The following is a 20,659-nucleotide window of genomic DNA, read 5'->3' as shown; positions in this document are numbered from 1 at the left end:
ACAAATTTGACTACAAGTCCAAGTCTAGCAAGCGCAGAGACAGACAATAGATTCTTCTTTATCCCTGGCACATACAAAGCATCTGAAAGTGTGAAAGCGCTGCCATTTGCAGCAGTAAGCATAATTTTACTAATACCCTTCACTGGGTAAGAAGCATTATTGGCACATGTGACAGTATTCCCATTAGGGACAGCATCAAGATAAGTGAACATATCACGATGCGAGGTAATGTGCTTTGTAGCACCACTGTCAAAATACCATACATGAGAGTCAACAGAAACTGCCAAACATGCATCATGTATAGATGGGTCATACTTGCAATACACGCTAAATGCCTATTCTGTATCCTGCACAACATTTGCAGAATCTGCATTTGTAGAAGCATCCGCTATTGTGGCTGCATTTGACTCTTTCTTCTTTGCCTCTTTAGCCTTTAGCTTAGGGCAATTCTTAATGACATGATCAGTTGCCTTACAATAGTTGCACCTGATCTTTTTCTTGCCTTTATTAAGAGCCTTCTCAGACCTATTGTTGCTACCTGTGAAAGGAGAAGAAGTTGCAGACCTATTAATAGAAGAAGAAACAGTGGAAGGGGCTGCCTTACCACTTCTTCTCTGTAGGCAGCAATAAATGCCTGATCAACTGCACGCTGCCTAGCCCTGTTTTGCCTGGACTGCGCTTCTTGCAAGAGATTGTTGACTAAAGTATCATACTTGACAACATCAGGTCTGTCCTCAGTAACAAGTCTCCACGTGGAAGCAAAAGTCTGATATGACTCAAGTAAAGCATCAAGAGCAATCTGCACAAGAGAATGATCAGGAATAATCTCACCTGCAGAAATCAACTGTTCCTTGAGATCTTTAATCTCAGCAAGAAAAACATTCATGTTATCATCTTCTTGCATAATCTTCGATTCTAGCTCTTTACGTAGGTAAGAGATTTTTGCCTCGTTAAACGACCTACGTACAAACCAGCTAGAATATCCCAAGCCTGTTTTGCTGTTTTAGCTGAACGAATATGTGGGCTGATGTTACATTTAACAGAAAGTGCAATCAAGGCATGAGCCTGCGCATCTTTACCATCCCAACAACGAGCTTGTTCAGAAGTGGGTAAAACAGCAGCAACAACAGTAGAGCTGCTAGAACCTGCAACATCCTCAAAACAGATCCTACATCCACAGAACCTGGACGTACATCCATACCCTGCACAATGTTCCACACTCCTTTTGCAACCAAAACATGCTGCATCATGTATGCCCAAACATGTATGTCCAAAGTGGGTAGTTGCTGTCTCCATCCTGTCATCAGCAAGACAACATGCGAAATACATCATTGCTGTTATCAACCATGGCCACTGACTGAAACTGATGCAAAAGCTACCTGTAATGAAGCAAATACTGAACAGAAAACAACTCGTGCTATGTAGCACAGTCCACAATAGAATACATATGCCTGTTTTACAGAAAACTGCACTGTCAAAATTTTTGCACAAAATGACGAAAACATCTGTGCAAAACTTAAAATGCAAAAATGGAGCTTGAAACGACCTCAGATGCAATTTCTGGGAACGCATAGCCCTAGAGGCTGATCTGCAGAGTATAGGAACTTGCAAGCGCTCGTGAAAGCTTACCTCAATTGGAGAACATGAGTCGGAGGGTGCTGGTGGCGTAGCCCTAGGAGCCGATGCCTGCTCTGATACCGATTGTTGGAATTAGGGTTGCAGGAAGGCACACAAAGCTTGGAGAAGAAGAAGCAAGAATGCACACAACACAAAGTGTATTAGGTTGTGTCAATGTACAAAGATAAGTTAGCCCTAGAATGATAGACGTATTTACAAGCCGGGGGAAAAAACCTCCTAAAGAGAGAAAAAGTACCCCAGCGGTCCTAAATGTGTTCACACACATCACTGCCTATATATATGGCAATAATATATATATATATGTTTATAATTATATATATTCATAATTAAAAATATATATTTTTTAATTATAGATATATATAATTATATATAAATATATACATATTTAATTATAAATATGAATCCATATATATATATATATATATATATATATATATATATATAGTTTGAATTGTCCAAGGTTTGTCATGTGACCAAATCTTGGGACAAACACTAAACACAATTTCAAATATTAAATTTTCTTGCTAAATATAGTTCACATCAATTTTCATATTTCCCACCCAAATTTAAATTTCAAGTTCCCGCGCTCAAATTCAAATTTTGAAAATTGGCTCCCTTCTTGAGTTGCTTGTTTCATGCAATTTGTAACCATAATCAAGTTTCAATGGTAGTGTAAAGAAACTCAACTCATTCAGTATAAGTACTTTCTTATTTTATTGATATTATTTAGTGTAATTAATATTTAGTGTGTGTGAGATAGATAAAGAAAGATGTGTGTGTGGGTGTGTGTGTGTGAGGAAGAGAGAGAGAGAGAGAGATTAATTTTTGCTCTTGAGATTAATTAAAAATTAATTAAACAGAGATACAGAGAAAGAAAATTGGCTAACCTTGCCCAACTCCAACTTTCTTTACCTCTTTGAGAGAGCGAGAGATTAATTGGATCTTGATTTGCTTCCTCAAATCGCCTCTTAGCAGTCTTTAAATCGACTCCACAGGCCTCAGCCCCGCTCCTTCCAGTCCCATGGTCCCTGAACTCGCGTGCTCCTATCCGAAGCTGCTTCTTGTTGGTTGCGGTGCGCTTGTGGGTAGGGTTAAAAGCCAAAGCTTTAGCTTTCTTTTAGTAATACTAAGCTTTAGTATTACTAAAGCTTATGCCTTAGTATTACTAAAGCTACAAACATAGACTTTGTCATTTCAAATAAAAGAACTAAAAAGGTTTGATTTTCTAGAGGGTGTTCACACACTGATAAGGATATGGTTATAGAACCATGTAGTCATGCTTTAAAAAAAACACTTTTTGGGTGCTAAAATAATGGGTTTGTAAACTTGATGTTGAAATAATGGGATTATGCCACACGGTCATATTACTAAAGCTTAAGCTTTTGGGCCCTTTCCATTACAACCTCCTACATCCCCCCCTACCACATTAATCCACATACAATTCCAACATGATCTCGCCCATATCTATGAAGCTCATCTCAGTCATTCCATGTACACTAACAAGCTGAGTGTGCCATTGAAAATGCAGCTTATAATTTGGAGGATCTATGGAGGCTCAAAGCTTATTATTAATTCCATGATTAAGAGATAATAAAATCACACTAATTAATTATTTAATTAAGCATAGTAATGAACACAAGATGGACTATCCAATTCAAATTCATATTCGACGCATTCAAAATTTAAATGATTTAAGTATTGTTATCATCCATCTTACACATACACATACACACACACACACACATATCGGTCTCGTCGATATATATATATATGTATGTATGTATGTATGTATGTATGTATGTATGTATGTATGTCCCACACATATATATATTATATAATTGTCTCATCCAAATTGTTACACATAAATGTATAAATACTGGTTTCTTGACCAAATCTTTGGATCCCCTACATTTGGGATCATTCTTCTCCAATGTTTTGGTCGCATGATCCAATCTATAAGTCCCATTATATGTTAGTGGCAACCTCGTGAAGATTTCTTGAGTATTCTTATGTTATCAGGTAGCTATCTGATGTGTACATGCGGTAAATTCCATTAGATTTACAAGAATTGGTCGCATGACCAAATCTTGTATCAATTAGCTACATATATTATGTGTGTATGTAAGTATATACATATGTATGTGTTTATGTATGTGTCTCTATCACACACACACACACACGTGTGTGTATACCTATAAGCACCCACATAATATAAATATATACCTACAAGCACCCACATAATATGAATATATATACACAGGTCTATATAGTCTTAATGGCTTGGCTCCAAAGATTTGGTCATTTTCTAAATATTTTCATCCCTCGTATATTTGAGCTCAAATTTCTTGCAGATTTGGTCACGTGAACAAATCTATAAGTCCTGTATAATTGAGAGGCTATCTCCAAAATATTTGTTCAAAGTATCCAACATTTTGTCTTGTGACAAAATCTTATGAAGGATACATTGCGGCTAGCTACTAAAAGGCTCAATAATGAGACTGATGCCATATCCTCTCTATGATTTGGTCATGTGACCAAATCTTACTAGTATTTCTAAACTTTGGTTAGATTACACTGCTTTAAAGAGGAGGTTAATATGGGATGAGTGCATTGACCCAATTTCTACCAACACAAAATTAACTTCAAAGAGGATATCATCTTGGTAAAGCAACAATGCTAATGAACCCTAACTATGCAAATGAAGTAGAAGAGTAAATAGATAGGCTTCAAAGAGTGCATTTCATATACCCCATAGAAAAAGCCACATGGATCTCTCCTACTGTCATAGTGCCAAAGAAAAACATGAAGCTAAGGGCGTGTTTTGACTACAAAAATCTCAATGGAGATGTTGCTACTTAAGGAGGAACTCTTTCGGGGGGTGAGCAACAACAAGATTGGTGCTTTTTGTCAAGCCTCTTAAGCAATGCTTTCAGCCCCTAGTCTTGCACTTAGTATGCTCGAAACACTTTAATGAACCAACAAGCACAAACAAGGGGAGCCTCGTGCTAGAATGAGATGCACTCATGAATGCTCTAGCAGAGAGATAAGAGAAACTTATAGAGCTAAAGAGGAACCAAAAGAGAGACTATATTCCTTCAGTAGACTCATATACATTAGTAATAGTTTTCAGGAGACCTTCAAGAATGAATTACAAGAAGATGTGCATGACAGATGACTTAAACCCTAAAACTTGGAACCTAAAATAGGGGACACAGTGTACCAGGCACTCACTCACACAACCTAGATCTTCTTTAGCCTCCTTAGTGCACTAGTTTATCTTCTTATAGTTGTCCTTTCGGTCACCAATGGCTTGCCCTTGCCTTCAATACTGGTGCATACCATCTACTCATCTCATCGAAGACAACATCTCTGCTTACTTGCATCTCACGAGTGGTAGGGTTATAGCATCTATAACCTTTTGATGAGATTCTTGTCACTAAAAGTGTTCCTTATTAGCAACACAATTCTAATGACACAATTCTATCACTAAGAGTGTCATTTTGTGGCTCCCATAATTTTTGTCTTTTCCTTGTCACTAGAGCCTCCTATGCCTTATATTGAGTTATCCATCTCATTATCTACTACACCCTAGTTTTTAGACATTAGCCTATAGCCTCCCATGTTGGCAATATTACAGTGGCCACCATCAAAGTTCCTTTCATCAAAGGACATAATTGTAGAGTTTTGCACCATCCATTCTAATAAATCCATAAATACATAATTATTATCCATCTTAGTCACTGTGTTAAGCTATGTATTATGAAAGATCCTATTTTTTATCAGTCTTATTTGCATATAGACTATGCATTATGTCCTCTCTCTCTCTCTCTCTCTCTCTCTCTCTCTCTCTCTCTCTCTCTCTCTCTCTCTCTCTCTCTCTCTCTCTCTCTCTCTCTCTAGGATGGATAAAGTAATGCCTATAGTTGATGCATCTAAACATCGATTAATGACCATTATCAAGAACTTACAAACTAATTAATAAAACTTACAAAACCAATTAACTCCTATAGTTGATGCATCTAAACATTATTTAACGACCATAATAAAGAACTTACCAATTAACAAAACTTTGTTGAGATGTAGATCCACAAGAAAAAGGACACTTTTTATGTTTGATCTTTGCTTTATTTCAATATGATTATGCATGTACAAATATGTGTGCACCCTGATGAAACCATCCCCCCTCCTCCCCAACATACACATACACATGTCGTCATCATCATTATCATCATCATCATCATCATCATTGTCGTTGTCATCATTGTTGTCATGTTCATACATGCACATTAAGAAAAACCAAAATCTATTATAGCACAATGCACCAAGTTTTAAATATATGACCTTAGAAAGTAAGTTTACTATATCTAGGAAGTTTAAGGAAAAACCAAAATATTTTATAGCACAATCCACCAATTTTTGAGTATACGACTTTAGAAAGTAGGTTTATACACTAACAAAATATTTTTTGGTGGTAAATATTACATAGTAAAAAGACGTATACGAATAATGGGCATGCCACATAGAAATCTTAAGTATAAGCAATCATATAAGTGAAAAAGAACTACTAACTTTTGGCCTCAAAAATTGGGCACAAAATTCACTCAAAATGTAAAAGAGTTAAGCAATCTTTGCATGAGTGACAAGAAAGTACTACACTTTTGGACTAAAGAATTGGACACATAATTCGCTAAGAATGTAAAAGAGCTAGGCATGGAAAACATGAAAACAAAAGCAAGCTTTGCATGAGGTGTCCACAAGTAACCAACTCTACAAGTGGTGAGAAAGTGACTCGAACTAAAGAGCATTATACATATACATGACACTCATGGGATTTGAATATACTGTTCTCTATATAGGATATCAAGTATGTTTGTACATGCACAAAGGTGGCTATGAGAAGGAAGGGCAATAGGGCATGTTCATCTAAGAGCTCTCATGTGCATCCATTGTATGTAGAGATGTAAACACCTTAAAAAAAGAAGGGATCGATGTGAGTGCATATAATCTGACCCCTATACTCGTGTGGGGGGGCCGGAGTTCCAAGAGGTTAAAGGCTTGGTGGCAAGGTGGCCTTGGTTGATAAGGTAGGACCACCTATCTTGGGCCAAGTAGATGAACCCCATGACACCAAGTTGGATGGAGAACAATATGTTATATGTCCTCAAGCTTTTTGAAGAAATGAGCTCATACACATGCATGCCTATGTAGATGTTTATGAAGCCCAATATCACCGTTCCAGTTCCTACTAGCCAATGCAATGCGTACCAAAATGGCCTGAGTGGCTGCCCTCTGCAATTTTCCCAAAGAAAAAAAACAATTATTCCCCACAATTGAGCTGAATAAGAACCCTATTAGTATTTCTAAAGTGTAATGCTCTCTTGATTAATGTATAGTGACTTTGTAGGGTGATAATTTGTTTAATGTTGTGGTCACTTTTATTTTTTGTAGTTAGATTTTTTTAATAAAGTTGAATGTTTTATTTAATGAATTTTTTGAGTTGATAAAAAGAATATAAAATCTATATAGTTGAATTTCAAGCCTTGTAAAACGCTACTTCTGCCAACAAAAATTAGTGCTGATGGAAGAAAATTAATTAATGAGAACTAAGGGTGGAAATTCCAGGTAATTTTATGTGTGTTTGTTTGCAAGCTTAATTACTACCTCTCGGGTCTTAGGAGGCCAACGATGGGCATTGCACAGGTGGTGATGAACAAGCTCAATCCAAGCCTCTCATGGGTGTATCTAAATTCTCTTCCAAAATTTGCAAAGGCAAAGGACCCTCCCAAAACACAAAGCATGACAGCAACAATCTGCAACAAAACAAGGACTTATAAGCCCAATTAATTAAAAGCAGAAGTGTTTAATGAGCCAATTCTCAGGTTGTTTGTTTTTTTTTTTAAAGGATGCATACAAAATGAAGCCATTAAGCCAAGTTCTTGTATTATGAGTAATGCTGCAATTAAGCCAAGTTTAATGTATTTGGACCTGGATGGCAATATGCGAGTATGCTAAAGCCTGGATTGTGCGAGTGGAGTCTCCTCTCTTGATGGCACCCTTCATGAACCGGACAACTATGATGCCCACTGGCATGCACAGCCCGAGGGAGGCCCACATGAGGAAGCCATGCAACCTTGGGTACTTCATAGATGGCTGCAATATACACAGATTAGAGTTAACCTAATTATTTTAGGAAACAAATAGGCCAAGAATTTGTTGAGGCTAATAATATTTGCCATTAAAGCTACCTGATTTCATGAGCATAGTAATATATATATATATTTCATCAAGATCTTTTGTAGCAGCGACAGAGGTAAAGCAAATAATTAGATCTTGCCATAGAAATTGAATGTACCTCAGTGTTACCATACACGGATAATACCAAGAAGCTCTGAAGGATCAACAACAGAATAAAGCTTCTCAAAGGCAAGGGTTTCATGCTTATGTAATTGGTGCTTGCAATGCTGCACAGTTTGCTCACAACACACACATATATATATAACGGCACATTATTTAACAGCTTTCGGTTACACCCCCTTTATCACATTGATATTTTTATCATATCCCTATATTTAAAAACCGATTTTCGAAAAGTTCCTTATTTTCCATCATAATAATAAGGGCAAAATGGGAAATAAAACAATACTTCTTCTCTTGCGTTCATGACTCATGAGATTATCGAGGGACATGCGGGACCAAAGTAATGAAAGGGGGGGTGTGGTGGAGGCAAAAGACTCATGACGAATTTGTGCACTACCCTTTTACTAGAGAAGCGTAGAATATAATAACGTGCTAGCCAAGCATAACTAGTATACGTTAGTGTGTTATGAAATCATGTATACCAATCATACCTACTTCTTGTGGAAGTATCATCAACCACATAGAGATTCACAAAAACACTTTCTCTCTCAATGAGCATGCAACAATACCTTCTTTAAATGTAAATAGATCAAGACCCCTAGAGCATGTGTGTGTGTGTGTGTGTGTGTGTGTGTGTGAGAGAGAGAGAGAGAGAGAGAGAGAGAGAGAGAGAGAGAGAGAGAAACACATCTTTCATTTCATGAAACACGTAATGGCTATATATATACTAATGGAATGTTTTAGTTCTAAGACTTTGGCTAGTATGCATCCTTTTCTTTAGATGTAGCTTATGGCATCATGTGTTGATATAATTTTAGTATAGGTCCCTGCTCTAAAGAGAGTAAAAGAGGTGTCTTATGTGTGTTAGCACGCATGCATGACCTCATGAAGAGAATAAGTATGACAATGACATATGTCAATCTTTTCATTGGTATTTTTAAATCATGTATCATTATTAAAAAATGAAAAATTATATAAAAATAATTCTAATCAATTTTCGAGAATGTGCATTATATTGCGTCTTAGACTCACTCTTCCAATCTTAAAATAATATGGATTCCTTCGACACTTCCACTTTTTCATGAAAGTTACTACATAATCCAATCAAGTAGGGTCACTTGTTAGTACTAAGTTTTGTTTATGCACAATTTTATGATTGATTTGTAGTCCTTCTTAAATTCCTTTAGACTTTGAAATGCACATGCAAGTAAGTGAGTTCTTGTAATGAAAGGATGTATTAATTTATTCTAATGTTAAACATTTAATCCTTCAAAAACCAGTTTTTGCGATTAGCACTATTAAAATACATCCCAAGATATAATATATAGAATCTAATTATATTGTGTGTGGACACATATAGGGAAGGGCATTTCTAGATAAAAAGATATTATCCACTAAAAAATCTATTATTAAAAATAAATATTTATAAAACCATATATTTATCATATCTAAATATGTATTTTTTAAATGTCTTTTCTTTCATAATATAAAGTTCTACATTTTCTTCCATAATATGTTTTTTCTAAATTTTATTCAAAGGTTTTTCCTACACATAATAATATTTTTATGAATTATTAAATTAAAAAATAACTTTTTTAAATGAAATAACATGAACTTTAAAAAAATATTATTTTTAGAATTTAAAAACATAATCCTCAAAAATTAGTTATTTTAAATTTTTTATATCTATAAGTTATATATTTTATTCTTTAAAATTCTACATTTTTATTCTCTTTCTATGTATGTTTTTCATATATAATGTTACCTTCATAAGATTAATATATATTAAATTAATTTAGAAAAGTAAAAAATAAAAACATATTAAAGAATTAATGGGAAGGAGGGAGGGAGGTGCCACAGACATGCCAGGTGGCACTTACTTGCCATGTGGCACCATTAGCTAATGTGGCTGTACTCCCCATTTCTACATGTGTTGACACATGGAGGGATAATGTGGAAGGATACATGACATGGCATTCCGTGATGTGGCATGCCATGTTACCAAGTGTGAGGTGGCATGCAAAGATGATAACAAGATGTGGCATTAATGAGATGACTAAGATGATGAGATGGAAAGTCAACTAGGTTGACCATGTTGACATGGAGGGTGGAGGTATAGCAAGGTGAGAGAGCAAGATGAGGTGGCATGTTGCTTATGTGGATCCTCTCCAAGTTGATGTGGACACAAAGTGTACATATGCCTACCCAAGGCTCACACACATGGCATGATCTCTAGGCTTTGTAGCTTACCAAGCCTAGATTTCTAAACCTAACTAGCATTAGTTTTAGACTTGAAAAGGGGAGAGTGGACATGGGTTGTAAGATGGAACACAAGAAGCCACAAACAAAGGAGATAGAGTGCAAGATGAGATGGTTGATGGGAGGAATGCAAGGGAGGAGAAAAAAGAAACCCATTCTCATGTTTTAGGGAAACAAATATGGCTTGGGTTGAAAGATGGAACACAAGAAGCCACAACCAAAGGAAATAGAGTGCAAGAAGCCACAACCAAAGGAAATAGAGTGCAAGATGAGATGGTTAATGGGAGGAATGCAAGGGAGGAGGAGAAAGACACCCATTCTCACGTTTTGGGGAAACAAATATGGCTTCGGTTACTACAACACATTTTAGAGCCATTATACATGGCACGCATCATGAAGCCCCCTCCCATCCCTCTTTGTAGGCTTATATCAAATGAGACGATCTAGATGCCTCAAGTCAAGAGGTTGCATTGTGCTCTAACTTTGACTCAAAGGGTTATGTTATCTCATCCAGTGCTCCATTTATGGTGTCTATGAGTAGACCCAATGAAAATTTCCTTTATGTCACACTTGAGGATTAGCATGAGTGGGGACCTATGTGGAATTGTTTTGGCAGAGTAGTTTTAGGCTTAGATAAATGAGGTCGTAGAATTGTGTATATGATTCTCCCTATCTAAGTGGGTGATTGCACCTTTCTCATGAAACTTGTAAAATTCTCATGCATGACATGAGTATATTAATCATATGTATTTTTATAATAGTGTGAATGTTTTTCCCTTCTAAATGAGTTGAGTCTGAGCACACTTGTTGGAGAAATGTATCATGGTGGATTCATTCCAAACTTCCTTTCTAGAGCCATTTCCACTTGAACCCATCTCTTATCTTCAACTAACAATGGATTCAAGAGAGGTTTTATCAGCCATGCTAAACTAATGGAATAAAAAGTCCTCATTAAACCTCTCCCAGAGGAAAAACTCTATATATTGTGCTCTTCCCGTGTACACATTTGAAGATGTAAACACACACACACACACACACACCCCACATGCTTGTAAAGTTTAGTCACCATCAGACAATGTTTGGGCTCAACGGCATGGGAAAGAGAGATTTTCCAAGGCCTCTTAAGCATTAGGACTTTAAAAATGCACACTGGGCACTACTTGACATATCCAACATTGTTCAATAGGTGACCAAACTTTGCAAGCATGTAGGGGGGGTCTCGCTCACATGCTTGCAAAGTTCAGATGATGTTTGGGTACGACGGCATGGGGAAGAATGGGATTTTTCAAGGCCTCTTGAGTACTAGGAGACTTGAAAAATGCACACTGGTGGGCACTACTTGACATATCAAACATTATTCGATAGTGACCAAACTTTACCATCGGATGATGTTTGGGTACGATGGAATGGGGAAGAGTAGGATTCTCTAGGGCCTCTTGAGCACTAGGACCCTTGAAAAATGTACAATGATGCTAGTTGACATATCAAACGTCATCCAATAGGTGACCAAACTTTGCAAGCATGAAGGACGTGACCCCCCAGAGCAGAAGTTTCTAGGGCCTCTCAAGCACTAGGAGACTTGAAAAATGCACAATGTGGGTGCTACTTGGCATATCAAACATCATCCAATAGATCGTCCGCTTCGATAAAGTGATCAAACTTTGCAAGCATGTGAGGGAGACTCCCCCACATGCTTCCAAAGTTTGGTCACTAACACGGACGATGTTTGGGTATGATGGCATGGTAAAGAGCGAGATTTTCCGAGGCCTCTCAAACACTAGGAGACTAAAACAATACACAATGGGTATAGTGACCAAACTTTGTAAGCATGTGGGGTGTGAGTCCCCCCCCCTCTCCCCCCCTACATGATTGCAAAGTTTGGTCACCATCGAGAACGATGTTTGACTGCCACATATGGGGGTCACCCCCCACATGTGGAGGGTGATCCCCCTACATAATTGCAAAGTTTGGTCCACCATCGGATGATGTTGGGATATGACGGCATGGAGAAGAGTGGGATTTTCCAGGTCCTCTTAAGCACTAGAAGACTTAAAATGCACACTGAGCACTAAACATATCAAACAGCGTCCAATAGTGACCAAACTTTGCAAGCATGTGGGGGGATCTCCCTTATTCTTGTAAATTTTGGTCACCATCGGACAATGTTTGGGTATAATGACATGGAGAAGAGTAGGATTTTCCAGGACCTCTCAAGCACTAGGAGACTTTAAAAATGCAAATTTGGTGCTACTTGACATATCAAACATCATCTGATGACCAAAATTTACAAGTATGTAGGGGGACCCCCCACATACTTGCAAAGTTTTGTCACCATCGTTGGGTACAACGTCATGGGAAAGTGGGCATTTTTCGAGCCTCTCGAGGACTAGGAGACTTGAAAAATGCATACTGGGTGCTACTTGACATATCAAACATTGTCCAATAGTGACCAGACTTTACAAGCATGTGCAACATACTTTCAAAATTTGTCACACCATCGAATGAAGTTTGGGTATGATGGCATAGGGAAGAGCAGGATTTTCCAGCCTCTTAAGGGCACTAGGAGACTTGCACACTAGGCATTACTTAACATATCACACATCATCCCGATGGGGTGACGAAACTTTGCAAGTACATGCTTGCAATGTTTTATCACCATTGAATGATTTTTAGGTATGATGACATGCAAAAGAGCGGGAGTTTCCAAGACCTCTCTCAAGCACTCTAGAAGACTTGAAAAATGCACACTACTTGGCATATCAAACATCATTCAATAGCGACCAAGCTTTGTAAGTGTGGGGGGGACCCCCCACATGCTTACAAAGTTTGGGATGATGTTCGGGTATGATGGCATTGCAAAGAGTGGGATTTTTAAGGGCCTCAAGCACAAGAGGCAACAAAGATGAAATCTACACCAAAGACACAATGAAGAAGACAATGCCAAAAGGTGGACACGAAGATAAGCAATGACAAGTAGTCAAAGGCCGGAGAAAAAGACCGAGAGTAAAGGAAGCAACAAGGGATCTTCATCAAGCAAAAGCAAGGAGAGCTCAAGCAAGCACCAACACTAAGCACAAAGGAATTGCCAACCACTAACCTAATCAATTCATATGTTGTAAGCCACAAAATGAGTAGGCAAGTCTATTTGCTTGTAAGCACGCTTTACCACCTAAGAGTAGCTAGAGAGCACCTAGGGGAAGTGAAGCAAATGTAAACACTCCTGACCACCCTAATCAAGCACCCAAGGGGGGAGATATTCCATGTCCAAGTCCAAATTTCAATCCACCTACCACCTACATTAAGGGTATGAAGTATTTGTAAATCTCGCATTTGACCACCTTCTTGCAGTAGCCTAAGAAGATGGCACCAAGGGGTTTGTTGAGAAATGTGGTGCCATTGATGAGCACAAGAGTTGGTAGGTAGGGGGAGTGAGTATGAGTAGTCCAAATAATGTACAGGCCTAGCAAGCAACCACATGAGAAAAGGTGAAATTATACCACATGAGCTAGCAAAGCCAATGTTGTACCCACCCATATAAAAGGGGGCCATTTTCAAGTAATAAACATAAACACGTACACTTATCTCAAGTCTCTTTATGTATCTAAGATAATTTATCTTGGTGTTTAATTTTACTTTAGTGCATCTTAATTAGCACACACTCATAAATGAATTTTCTTCCTTTTTATCCACCTTAGATTAGTGTTGTCATTAGTCTAGGATTAGCTTTTGATTAGGTAGATGTATTTTGATTGGTCCGTGTTCTCAGCACACATTTGTAAAGGTCCCCATTATGAGAAGAATCCATAGTGGTGCACATGTCGGCTTAGATGTCGATGGGGTTGTTATTATGACCATTGATTATTAGGAGATGGTCAAGGATGTGAGTGTTAGCTAGGGCCTAGGGTGGAGCTTCAAACTAGGGGGGTCCATAGCTGCTCATGCTATGGGGTTCCAAGGTTGGGAGCTCCCAGACTAGTGGAAACTGGTCGGTTGGGAGCTCCCAGACTAGTGGAAACTGGTCGGTTGGGAGCTCCCATACTAGTTGTATGGGTTCATGATTAGTGGAAACTGGTCGGTTGGCCATGTTTTGAGGGCAGTGAGATCATGTCTATGTTGTGCAACCACTTTCATTGTATACTCCCCTACCACACCATCTATAGCACTATATATGGACATAGTTATCACAAGCTAAGGCATCCAATGCTTGTGAGCATCCACACCCTCTACACTTAGTATATCCTACATCTAGATTCTATCTAGACTACCATATAAGCTCTATTTTTTAGAGCAAACGGGTGGATATCACCATTACATTATACCTACCTTAGAATTTTAAATTCTCTCTATTGCATTGTTTATTGCACTTTGTTTTGATATCTATCTTTTTACTGTGTTATCATCTTATATGGTATCATAGCCATATTGTTTTTAGTAGAAACAGTGTATAGTTTTTTGTTACATATAATACTAGAGTGATGGCTTCTACCTCGGCTATGCTTACAAAGAGAAATCAAGAAATAAATGATGTGATCTTGATATCTCTCAAGTATGTAAGCTACCTTTTTTTAAAAAAATCTTTTGATTTATTTTTTTATCCTTTGATAAATGCCTAAATTATACTCTAATTTATTATTTTGTGGTTTGTTATTTTGCAGGGCATCTAAGCACATTGGAAACACTCCATCCTCCACTCTTCAACAATGAAACTCATCAGTTTTTCATTTTGCCAGTATGTTCTCATAATATCAATGATAACTTTTAAGTTTGTAATAAAGCTTTAGTTAAAAGTCTAAATAAGAACTATCATTGCTATAGGTTCCATTACAAACTGACGGAAGCTCATGTGGATGGAGAGTGGTTGCAACCACATGGAGATACATGCAATCAAAATTTGGAGCTTGTAAGAGAAGGAGTCTCCACTATTAGACCACATAAATTCGAGTGGATTAATTGACTACAAAAAATATACATTTGTCTATTTCTTGTGGTATCAAATCCTAGGTGTTTCAACAATTCAAAGATTATCATACCTTGGTTGAGTTGGACCATACCATCAAGACTCTTTCGTATAGACAATGGTGGGGTGGAGTATGCCTCCTCCCACTTTATTGAATATTGCAAATCCATGAAGTGATAGTATAATGGGGTCCCTAAGAGAAACAATCACACCTTGAAGGTTCTTGATCCTTACTATAGATTGCACAATTATCAAAGTCTTAGTGGGAGGAAGCTGTAACAACATCTTGCTACCTCTACAAAATTGGCTCTACACATTAGCCTTACCTCAAAAGACTTATGAATTATGGTGCTTCATCATCTTCGTGTTTTATGTTGCTCGTGTGTATTTGGTTTCCGGCATGTATACCTCCGTCTATGCAAAAAAACCCAATGAAGACCATTTTCCCAAGCCGATGAAGACCATTTTTATCAAGTATGGTGATCAATTTGGCATTAAATCCTACCATCTATTTATCCTTACAACTCACAAACTTTCTTCACTCAAAGTGCTACATTTTATGAACAAGCTCTCTCTCTTTCAAGGTAATGATCAAGGCAACCAAAGAAGCACCCTCCTGATAGCATCATATGGGAGGAAACTGACCTGATAGCTCTTTCCTTCCCACTCCATAGGGGCCTTCATCAAATGACAATGGCACACTTGATCATGGTGTTTGAATCTTAATCGGCATACCCAATTTGAGTGGGAAAATATCATGCCTACGTGACACTGCTTGAGATTGCTAAACTCACCTCCATGTTAGATATCTGGTAGTGATTCACCTTGAGGTCATACACCTATGCCATGGGCACTTTTTTCCCATTGGGTTTTTCCACATGGTCATCCAAGTGTATATAAGAAACCTTACTGTAAAGATCCTCCTCTAGTTCAGCCTGCACCTTCCTTTACAAGCTCTTTTTCTCCACCAACTTGGGGTTGGCATTCTCCTTGATTTTCCTTGGAAGGTTTTTGTAATATATGGGTTTCTTTTCTTTGGGAAGAGCGGGTTTGTGTAGGAGATCACTGGCTGGCTCCGCAAGGGAGGTAGCCTTAGAGCTCTTTCCTGAACCACTTTAATGGTTACAACATCATTGTCCTTAACAACTCATGGTGCATTGTGTTTATGCATACTCTTTGAGGTCTTCTTCCTTTGTACCTCTAGTTCTAGGTCATTAGCCTTTTTAGGGGCTATCATGTAGCCCTTGGGGATTGTCTTTGGCTCTTTGGCTACTTGCTTCAAAGTTAAAGCATGGGCTTTCTGTTTATTGGTAGCCTTGGATGTTCCTTTGACTATTACCCTTGACTGAGCTTGGAGCCTTGTGATGGCTAGTTACATCAAAGTTGAAGCATGGGCTTTCTGTTAGTCTAATGCATAAGACTATGTATAGAGTCTTATGCATAGACTCTTAAGGAAAAGACTATGAATAGAGTCTTATACTCTATGCATAAGACTATGCAAAGAGTCTCTTAGGCATAAGGCTATCAATAGAGTCTTATAGTCTATGTGTAAGACTGTGCAAAGACTCTAATGCATAAGACTCTATACATAGTCATTTATGTATTAGACTCTATGCTCTTTGTATAGTCTTATGCATAGAGTATAAGACTCTTATGCATAGACTCAACGGATTTGATGTACCAGTAAATATAGCACTTCTTCCCAGGATAAATTGTTTGCTATGAGGTTTATGAAACATGTAAGCTTCCACTTCGGCTGTGCAAGGAACTTTTGATAGCTTATTATATAGCAAAAAAATCCTTTTAAGAATTTGGTGGCACTTAGAGCTTCAAGTGCACCATTAAGAAGAATGGGCATGCCTCTTATGAGGTAGAATTTATAAAGCATGGAGATTAGCCAAGGATTCTTCAGTCCAATCGTCCATACTGATAGCAAGATGACTGAAGTGGACAATCAAGCTATACTCTTTGTGGCAGTCTGTCCAAATGCGACAAGTTCTCCAAGTGGAGAGGGAAAAAAGCTTCGACATCCTCTCACATAAACCTTCCTTGGTGTTAAGGAACCAATGTGTTGCATTTGAGGGAACACATGGAAATGAAAAACTTCTAGTGACTCTAGCTTCCCCATTGAAGCTGCTGCAAGTAGGCAAACTAATCTGCTGCACTGGTGAAGATACAATTTCCATAATAGACTTTGGTGACTGCAAGCACAAGAAATAGTTACTAGTAGAGAAGAACATGTGTTACCAACAAAAGCACTTCTTTTGGTAGCTACTCGCCTTGGCATCTAAAAAATCATAATAACCAGATACGTGTGTGCAGCCAGCCATAGCCACCTTGACAATATAATTAGTATATAAAAACTAATTAGGACAAGCCCTAATTAGGATATTGAATTGGATGCAAGTCAATACTCACGACCATCAGCTCCTCCACTTCATGGTTATCTTAAGGCACCTACATATAGACAATGCCAAAGTTTCATGGGCATCAATCATAACTAGAAGGCTAGTCTTGATCCCCTACCCAAAAACACCCACAAAATTTTAAAAAATTGAATAAAGATCACGAGTCCAATAGTTGCTTGCAGTACTAAATTATTGTCTTCATGGATGTGCCTACAAATGATGAAGATGATCCTAGATAAGGCAGATGACACATACGTAAAAGTAAAACATGATTCTCCAATCGCTCTCCTCCTCTTCCTGAAGCAAATCAATGCAAACCCCATCAAAGATGAACATGCAGATGGTTTTATAGTAGAAACACATGTTCACGTAGTGCTAGATGAATAGCACCATGTAACACTTGTGAAACACAAGAATTTTCTCTCTCAAGGGCACTCAATTTTACTCACTTGCAATTCTTAAAGCAATCAGCCCTAAGTTAAATAGATTTATACGTACAAAGTCAAGCAGCACTCAGCATGTCCGTGATAGAGATTTTTTTAATTACATTGGTGCAAATTGTCTACTATTGAGCACCCTCTTATGCAAGAAGACACCCTCTTGTTAGCATCATGTACATCATGCGGCACAACCCTTTCCCTTCAATTGAAATTTGTTTCAACTTCAAAAAAGACCCATTATATAATGCACAAAAGGAATTAGCTGGCTTAGAAAGATAATCTTTGCATTTGTGGATTGAGCTCGTCTACAAGTGGTGCATGCTTGACTAGCAATGACAAATGCAAGGGCCATTGATGTTGAAGACTATAAAAGGCAAGTGAGAGAGATGAACTCAAGAGGAGTAGGCCATTGCCTTGTTGGGGTGTGCTAGATGTGGAACACAGAGATAGGGAGATAATACCAAGAATGTATATATAATACGAGGGTGGCGACCTCTAGATGACTGCTCTCTTGGCATGATGGCACATCCAAAAGGGGAGTTTAGGTTCTCTTGTGGTGTTAGATTCTCTTGTTTCTTGTTTTATAACCTTGTGCAGAAAACCCAACTCCACCATGGCATAGCCTATAACTATTCTAGACCACTTATTTTCGTTTGAACTAAGGCAGTATTCAGATGCCTTCGGCAGCACTAAAAAATCATGCACCAACCCTTGGCATCTACATTTATAATTTCATGCACTTTGTCATATTCAATGTCAATTGCCATCGATATGTGTGTAACATTAGCATACTCAAACTTTTTGGAACATGAACCTTGTGCCAAGTTTCCTAGCAATACAAAGTAGAATTTTGCAGGTTCTTTGACTAAACCAAATGCTGAATTTTGCAGGTTCTTTGACTAAACCAAATGCTGAAATAGAATGTGTGTCATTTGGCCATAATAAAGTTAAGTATGATGAGTGTACAAGTAGGATAGCGTTGCTCTAGTACTCGAGATTTAAGTACGTTCCTACCCTTTGCACTCCTTGGAATGGTATGGCTCCATACACAAAATTTTGTCTCAGCCTTGAGCACTAGTTGATGATACAACTGCCACTGCAAATTGAATCATAAATATTTCCACCACATAGTTTTGACCATCTCTTTTGCTCACACACTACCAAATTTAGTGAGAGCAAATTTGCTGAGACAAACCTTGCCCTAAATCTACCGCTTTGTCCACATGGTCTTCTAGTGTTTTAATCACAACATGTTGGCTTTTGCAAAGCTAGTCGATGCAAGATAGAACTCCATTCACTCCACTTAAACTGGATAACTAGGTCATATAAGTTAGAATGGGTCTTATACGTTTAATTTAGAATGGGTCTTCCACTTCCAAAGGAAGCCATTACTACCCTTGCACACTTCAATGAATCTACATTTGGCAGGTACCGCTACCATCCCTAGTAGACGACAAACAAAAAGTTAAATCAAGTTCTTTAACCAACGAACACAGATAAGGATAAAAACCAAGCTGTCACATACACACCCGTAAAATATTTTTATGTAGACTACACAGATAAATTCTGACATGACCTTCAGCAAGTACTTCGAGCTGACAGCCATACTCATAAATACGAACACTTGCATTCATTAAATGTAGGAATATATATTGTGAAGTAACTCCTAATTCCAAAAACACACCTCTCATTTTGTGCAAGGTCATCAGTAATACAGCACAGGGCAGGTACATTTAACCATGCACCTTGTACACACAGACAAAAAGGAAATACCAACTCCAAGCCCTATTCATACAATTCAGCAACCAACTGACTCACAGTGCCTCCCTAAATCAACTCCAACAGCCATGTGCTACTGCCCTGATCACCCATGTGCTTGTTTGCAGGTTGCTTCAGCCAACGGTAACACAGAAAGGTGTTGCAAGGACACTAGACTCACACCAAAATGCAGGAGATAAAACCAAAAGAACACAAGACAACCCTACCGCAATATCAGTCCACTTAGTCTGAACATCTTGGAATTCTTCTAAGCAAGACAAATGAATAGCATGGAACTGATCACTGCTCCATCATAGCACACCTCTAGTGCATAAGAAAGCAAGAGAAATCTGATCAAAAGTGCATTCTGTGAGTGGAAACAGATACAAGAAAATATTGTGAACACCTGGAGGTCACCTGTTATCACTAGTTTTCTACAACAAAGTGCCTCACCACTCCCTTCCTTGAGGCTAGCCATCTAAATGTTTGATTCTGTAGCTTTTCATTCTAAAATTTCAACTATGTAGTAATTGCAGCTGTAATACTTCTCTTACTCTCCTTGTGTCTTGCCGATGACATAAAGAACGATAGTATAATAGCTCACTTGATCAATGCACAAAGCCAAACTAGCACTGAGAAGTAAAAAACACACTTGCAACACAATTATGTAATACCACTCAAAGCACATAAATAAGCTGCACAGATAATCCCGATGACATAAAGAACGATAGTATAATAGCTCACTTGATCAATGCACAAAGCCAAACTAGCACTGAGAAGTAAAAAACACACTTGCAACACAATTATGTAATACCACTCAAAGCACATAAATAAGCTGCACA

The 20,659-nt window shown here is 38.0% G+C and overlaps 1 protein-coding gene across 1 annotated transcript; it reads right to left on the bottom strand.

Moving 5' to 3' along the window:
* Positions 1–6,354: 6,354 nt before the first annotated feature.
* On the bottom strand, positions 6,355–8,138 carry LOC147627981 (cytochrome b561 domain-containing protein At2g30890-like). Its single transcript, XM_086815187.1, has 4 exons — positions 7,991–8,138; positions 7,624–7,788; positions 7,300–7,448; positions 6,355–6,927 (listed from the first exon to the last, which is right to left on the bottom strand). Exons 1-4 carry the CDS (start codon positions 8,072–8,074, stop codon positions 6,651–6,653), a joined length of 675 nt encoding a protein of 224 aa, XP_086671313.1. The 5' UTR covers positions 8,075–8,138; the 3' UTR covers positions 6,355–6,650.
* Positions 8,139–20,659: the final 12,521 nt, after the last annotated feature.

This window comes from Cibotium barometz, chromosome 20 (assembly GCF_041138505.1).
Source record: "Cibotium barometz isolate CiBa-2024 chromosome 20, ASM4113850v1, whole genome shotgun sequence".
Taxonomy (NCBI): Eukaryota; Viridiplantae; Streptophyta; class Polypodiopsida; order Cyatheales; family Cibotiaceae; genus Cibotium; species Cibotium barometz.
This window is presented reverse-complemented; position numbering and strand designations above follow the sequence as displayed.

What these genes read in the sequence shown, in the direction of transcription:
- LOC147627981 (XM_086815187.1), bottom strand. Translation starts at nt 8,074, where the DNA reads ATGAAACCCTTGCCTTTGAGAAGCTTTATTCTGTTGTTGATCCTTCAG. An exon ending in ACTCGCATATTGCCATCCAG is followed by an intron (nt 7,449 to 7,623) that starts GTCCAAATACAT and finishes GTTTTGTTGCAG; the next exon opens with ATTGTTGCTGTCATGCTTTG. An exon ending in GGCCTCCTAAGACCCGAGAG is followed by an intron (nt 6,928 to 7,299) that starts GTAGTAATTAAG and finishes GGAAAATTGCAG; the next exon opens with AGGGCAGCCACTCAGGCCAT.